Below are 6,652 nucleotides of genomic sequence, written 5' to 3'. Positions count from 1 at the left end.
GATTCCATTATGATTTTTTTCTTTTCTTTTCTATTACTTTTATTGTTTTAATACGTTTATGTTAGTTTATATGTTTTTTAAATATATAAAATTAAGGGTAACTTTGTCATTAGTAGGGACATTTTTTGGTAGTTTAAAGGAGAAGACTGACGTAATTGGTAGTTTGGGAGACATAGAAAACGAGGTGTTAATTCGAGGGGGTTATGTAAAAATATGTGAACTTTTTTGTTGGTTTTGGTTGAAGTTTTTTCCGTAAGCCATTACTATACTTCTATAATAGCCCTACTTTTCCTTACCATGCTAGAGAAAACGAGACTCAATGTCAAGCGAAAAATTAGAGAAGTGGCCAAAAGAGGATGAGGACCTTTCGGTCCAACTTTTAGTCGAATGTGTGCACAATGGTTCCATCATCCAAGGGACCATGAACCCTGCATTGTGGGTGGAGCTAACCAATGCTTTGAATCAGAGGGTGAGTAAAGTCTGGACTCCTAGCCAGCCATCATCGAAGTATGGAAGGTTGCGAAAAGAGCACAAAGACTTTTCTGGTCTATTAAATCATGAAATTGGCTTTGGTTGGGATCCCATATTAAACACAGTTTGTGGGACCCCGACACATTGGGAGCGTGTGAAGATGGTATGCTCTATTCCAAACTAGCTTGGTATGATAACTCTTATATATTATTTGGGGAGTAATAATTTTTAATAATTTCTCCGGGTTTCCGTAGGTGGATCCGAAAATTTCACGCTTCAAAGCAAGAGGGTACCGTAACTACGAGGAACTCGGGATCATATTTGATCGGTCCACAGCAACTGGCATTCTCCGCCGGTCCTTGGCACAGTCCCCGCCTGACACCGATGAGGAAACACATCTTATGCACCGTATGCAGACAGTAGGCATACACGTGTATGATGGTGGGGTAGGTCGTAGAGGTCAACCCGAAGGTTATTCGTCACCCACATTTGTTGACCTTGGCAGTCTGCATGATGAGGAGACTAGTGGAACTTCGTTTGTTAGATGTCGTCGTAGTGGGAAAAAGCCAATGGTAGAGGATACAAGGGGTAGGGGAAATGCCCCGGCATGTAGTATCGGATTGGGCGTCAGCATGGGATCCTCAGGGAAAGGATCCTCATGTAAAAAATCCTCCAGGGAACCAAAAGCCACGGTAAAAGCTTCGAAGCAGGCTATGTACGATGAGGTGAGGGAGCTGGCGAATGTAAGAAGAGAATCCTTACAGCAGCAGACTCAGCAGAACTTGAGTGACGCAACAGATAAGCACTGGCAAATCTGCACCTCCAATAAACCAGGCAATCGCCGTGCTTAATGAGTTGTAGGCTAAAATTACACTCGATACTTACATGGCTGCATCAATTGCCCTACTAGATAAAAAACTTCAAAACTTGTTTCTCCTTTGGAACAAAGAACACAAATTGCTTTGGCTATCAAAGGTCAAGCCCCTGGACTGACAATCTGAGTTAATTGGTGGAATGTGTTAGTTTATGTTAGTTTAATGTATTTTAGCTATTAGCTATGAGACAAGTTATTTTATGTTAGTTTAATGTATTTTAGCTATTAGCTATGAGACAAGTTCAATTGGTGCAATGTGTTTTACTACGTGCGTATTTGACAATAATTAAGTGTTGAATGTGTGTTGGATGGTATTATTCACCAAATTATTTTAAACTGTATTGAACTAAGTCTCTGTTAGTAAGATGGACGGATCTAGCCTCCCTCTCGTACCAGCGTATGAAGATAGAGACGAAGAACTTGCTGATGAGATTTTCTTTTTAGTGAGTGCGATTGACTCATCAGACGACAATGAAAACACCAAAATGCCACAACTCAACTTGCCATTACGAGGGGCCATGTACATAACATACATGCTGAACGGTCACCTAGTGCCGTGTTTTCAAATGTTTCGTATGGAGCCACCAGATTTTATATCTTTGTATTTTGAGTTGAGGGAGCGCCAGTTCATAGAAAGTACAATAAACCTTGATGTTGAAGAAAGTGTTGCTATATTTTTTTTGTTTACTGGGCACTGCCAAGGGCAGCGGATCGCTACAGATCGCTTTCAACACTCCACGGAGACAATAAATCGGCATTATAAAAAGGTGTTGAGAGCAGTGGGCCATTTGGCCAAGGTCTACATCAAAGTGAGACACAGGACTGGGGTGCACCCACATGTATGCGGTAATCCTAAATATTATCCTTGGTTCAAGGTGAGTGTTGTTCATTTATAACACATCGACCCTATCAATGCCACTGTTCAAAACTTGTAAAACAATGTACGTTTTTAAGTTTATTTTTGTTTGAAAATTATTACAGGATTGTATTGGTGCAGTCGACGGCACACACGTAAAGGCACAAATCCTGGCAGAGCACCAACGCCTCTTTCATGGCCGCAAGAATGAGTGCACACATAACATTATGGCAATATGCGATTTTGATATGTTATTCACATTCGTGTACGTTGGCTGGGAAGGAACCGCGAACGATGACTGCATTTTTAAGGATGCTGTTACAACTGACGAAGGCTTTGAGTGGCCTACAGATGGTTAGTACGTTGCATACAATTGCTTAATTTTCTATCTATCATAGATTTTCATGCTCTTAAATAAACTTTGGGTATTTTATTTATGAAGGGCATTATTATGTGGCTGATTTTGCATACCCATGCACCCAAAGTTTCTTGCCTCCTTATAAAGGAGAGAGGTATCATCTCTACCATTTTCGTAATAGGCGTCTGCCCTGTGGGTACAAGAAACTGTTTAATTTCAGACACTCCTCACTTCGAATGATTATCGAGAACTGCTTCTCCAGATTGAAGAGATGGCATATTTTATACAATATGCCTAAGTACTTATTGCCACGTCAACCTGGCATTATAATGGCATGCTGTACACTACACAACTTCATCGAGACACGTAATCCAAATGATCAAATATTCAACGGCATTGATGCAGCAGAACCAGGGATGAGTGAGCAGCCTTATGCATATGGCAACGATGATGAGGCAAGGCCTTCACATTCAGGACAGTATGACTTCTCATCTGAAGCTGGCATTGAAATGGCCAATTTTAGAGAAGGCATTGCACAAGCAATGTGGGATAATGCACATGGAAACGAAGATGGAGATAATTAAAAAATGGCAATTTTAATGTTGAAGTAATATTTTTTATAATGCATGTGCATTTTGATATGGTTGAGTTTGTTTTATGGTTGATAAGACTTTTCAATGTAAGACAAATATATGAAATTGACTGATATGTATGTTGTTTGTGTGGGTCATTCGAATTACATATTTTGTTATGCCAAATTGTCTACCCATACATGAGAAGTTTGTTGTTTTATGCTGCATTACCAAGTAGATATGAACGTCAAGGTGAATTGTACATGTGGTGCTGGACCCATGACACTCCTCATTTCAAGAACAGAAAGAAACTATATGAGACGCTTTTACAAGTGGCCCCTAGGCAAGGTATGAACTCATAAGCAATCGCTGGACTCAAATTGAAGCTTCATTTTTATGTCTTTTGATTCTTGACACATTTGTTGTATTTAATAATATGGTAGTCTCATTCTGTTTTAATGTGTTATTGTAGAATCATCCTGGAGGTTTTTATTGGGAAGATGAGTTGATGCAAAATTTGCCAGAAGCGGTACATGATGATGACGCTGTGGGTTTACGTGCTCAGGGCAGCGTGTTGGGCATGCCGTGGACTGTCGGGGGCATTATGCGATGTTGTGGTATTACAAGGATTTGTGTCTTGTGTTTCTTAGGGATACTATTTTTGTTGATTGTCATGTTTGCTTGAAGTGGTTTGGTTTGTACTGCGGGTGGGATGTGAAACCACTGTTTATTATGCATCTTTGGTGCTTCTACCGGACTTAGTTTATTGTATAATGTATGTCGGATATTTTGGTGCTTCTACTTGAACTGTTTTATTTTCAGTACCCTTCGTGAACTGTAATGGAGCTATGCATTTGACTGGCTGCCAAGCTTTATTCGGAATTGACCTGTGTGGTTTTTTTTTTTAGAACTATTTATGTATGTTTTTTCTTTCTTTATTTTACATTATTATATGTGTGCATTTGTCTTAACTTTATCTTACCCAAATTAATTTAAGTTAAATGTCATTAATTTCGGTTTTTAAATGATACTTTAAGAAAATTAATTTATAGTAAAAATAGAAGAAAAAAAGGTATTCTTCTTGGATTTTAAAAAGTAAATTAATTTACTTATATTAAAAAAAAAAGTAAATTAATTTATATTAAACGGAAAAATGCAGTATTTTTTTTAGATTGAAAAAAGCAATTTAATTAAAATTAAAAGCAAAAATAATATCATCAGGGCATAAATCCTTTTGAGAATGGACCCCTCATCGATCTTCTAGACCAACAGGGAATACAAAATGATTAGGGGCAAAATGGGAAACCAAGAAATGGACAGTGAAGATGAGGACTGGGCCTTCTCGAACTGCAGGGAATCCACGACTTCTCTTGGTCCGGGCTGCACGTGGATTGCAATTTTATTATTTTTTGAATTTTTGAATTAATTTTAATTAAGTATGAAATTTTCCTTTTAATAGTTATTTTTAATTATTATATTTATTTCAATCATAATTTCATACTACTTTTCATAACACCAATCATTATACACAACTTTTCATACCTTCAATCATTTCTAATCATTTCCTACCATTAAAAAATACTACTTTTCAATCTCAAAAATTCAATACCTAAACATAATTTTAAAAAAAAAACTCTAAACACTATTTGCCTAGAAATTCGTAAAGAGAATAAAAATTCATTTCTAATTTAAAAAATTCAATACCTAAACACATCATAAGCCATGCATACAGCAAAGGAAAGAAAGTACAGAAAACAAAAATACATCATCAAGCTAGCCTAGAAACTGCATACCATCCTTCATTATTTAATTATTGGTGTGTCGGCAAACTGGCATTAGGGATTATATTTTGTGAAGCCCTTGACCAGCTGCAGCTAAAGCACAGTCCCTCGGTTGAAAGCCAACTCTCTCTTTCTCCAAGTCATACACAACCTCCACATTCTGCTGTTGGAAGCTTCCAAACACCCCAGCTGGCCCGTAATCTCCACCATCCATTCTTTGGAACAACAGGCATTTCACTACCGAGGAGTTACTTGGTGCTCCCATGGCATAGAAGTGATTTCCTTGAGGCAAAACAAGGTTCACGTTGTTCAGGAAATGGAAAGTTATTGAAGGAAGGAGATCGTCCACAAAATTGTTATTTGTGCATGGGACTTTATAACAAAGATCAAATCCAGATCGCATCTCCATATCCGTGGCTCTAGGATAGGTTATCACAGACTGAAGAAGTTGAAGGAGTTGTGAATACAATGGCTCAGGAAGATGAGAATAAGTGGTTCCAGAATCTATCAGCATTCCCCCATTACTTCTCCAATCAATCTCCCTCAAGTTTAGGGGCACTTTGATTGCGCTGACATTGCCTACAGATATTTCCTCTAGGCCAATATAGTAGTAATTAGGGTACATAGGGCTCTTCAACATTGGAGTGAATTGCAAGTAATCTTTAGATGATATAGCAACATCCCCTATAACTAAAGGGCTTGATATATTAGGGTTATTTGCATACTTGAAGGCCAAGAAACAGTGAGAGAAACCCTTTTGTAAGAAGCCTAGTTGCGAAGGGAGAGAGAGTTTACCCCTTCCAAACCCTGCAATCCCAATAGGTTCTCTATATGTAAACCCAACACACCCAAAACAAAATTTTGGAATTTCCCTTGTGACACCGGGGCTATTTCCATGAACTGTAAGGGTATCCCTTGTTAGTGCCCCAGTGACAACCCCACCGGCACCATAGGTATAAGCAAATGAAGGGCATGGTCTGGAGCACGTGGTTTTCAGAAGGGTAACCAACGAGCATCCAGCTATAGTGCACGTGTCAAAATAATTATCTGAGCTATGGATGTCAATACAGAAGGAGCTGCCACAAAGATCCCTACCTGATGAAGAAGAAAAGGAGGGAGAGAATGTGTTGGCTGTCATCTTAATATTGTTCCTAAACTCATCACAATCGATGCAATCAAACGACAGATTCCCACAAGGAACCCATGTAAGGTCGCTTCCGGTATCCATGTATACTTGAATTGCTTGAGGAGGTGTCCCCAGATTAAGAGACATTAAATACCCGTCTCTAACCTCCCTCAACGGCTCCATCATGTCTAAAGCTTCTGATGATGATGGTCTTTTTGGTGAAGGAAGAGAAGTAGTAGAATGTTTCATACCAAGGACCACTGAATTAAGACTGCTTGGTCTTGCTAGGGTTTGGTTGATATTCAACAATATTGCCGTGATCAGGACAAGGAAGAGGAGAAGGGTACTGGGAATATTTGCTGCTACCATTTTCGGCCTTGTGTACGTATAAAAACTTCTTCAGATGGGATGGATATATATATATATATATAGGAGGAGGCCAGGGGTTTGTTATGAGATGAGAATGAAGAGGCCAGGGTTGAGTCCACATGCGCATCAATAAGAAGAGAGCGAAAATGTGTGCACGGAATATATATTTCTAAGAGAAGAAAGGGTGGCAAGCGGCGTTCGCTAGCTGTATATGTATGTGGATGAAGTGCATGAAGTACATATAT

At 38.9% G+C, this 6,652-nt stretch overlaps 2 protein-coding genes across 2 annotated transcripts; one reads left to right on the top strand and one right to left on the bottom strand.

Annotated features, from left to right (window-relative positions):
• The first annotated feature begins 1,710 nt into the window (after positions 1-1,710).
• LOC133869028 (uncharacterized) lies at positions 1,711-3,143 on the top strand. Its single transcript, XM_062306010.1, has 3 exons — positions 1,711-2,220; positions 2,327-2,555; positions 2,644-3,143. Exons 1-3 carry the CDS (start codon positions 1,711-1,713, stop codon positions 3,141-3,143), a joined length of 1,239 nt encoding a protein of 412 aa, XP_062161994.1.
• A 1,691-nt stretch (positions 3,144-4,834) lies between these two features.
• Positions 4,835-6,434, bottom strand: LOC133869862 (probable aspartyl protease At4g16563). Its single transcript, XM_062306958.1, has one exon. It carries the CDS (start codon positions 6,405-6,407, stop codon positions 4,974-4,976), a length of 1,434 nt encoding a protein of 477 aa, XP_062162942.1. The 5' UTR covers positions 6,408-6,434; the 3' UTR covers positions 4,835-4,973.
• Positions 6,435-6,652: the final 218 nt, after the last annotated feature.

The sequence above is a fragment of the Alnus glutinosa genome, chromosome 5 (genome assembly GCF_958979055.1).
Source record: "Alnus glutinosa chromosome 5, dhAlnGlut1.1, whole genome shotgun sequence".
Lineage (NCBI taxonomy): Eukaryota > Viridiplantae > Streptophyta > Magnoliopsida > Fagales > Betulaceae > Alnus > Alnus glutinosa.
The sequence above is the reverse complement of the archived record's forward strand: the minus strand, read 5'-3'. Positions and strand labels throughout refer to the sequence as shown.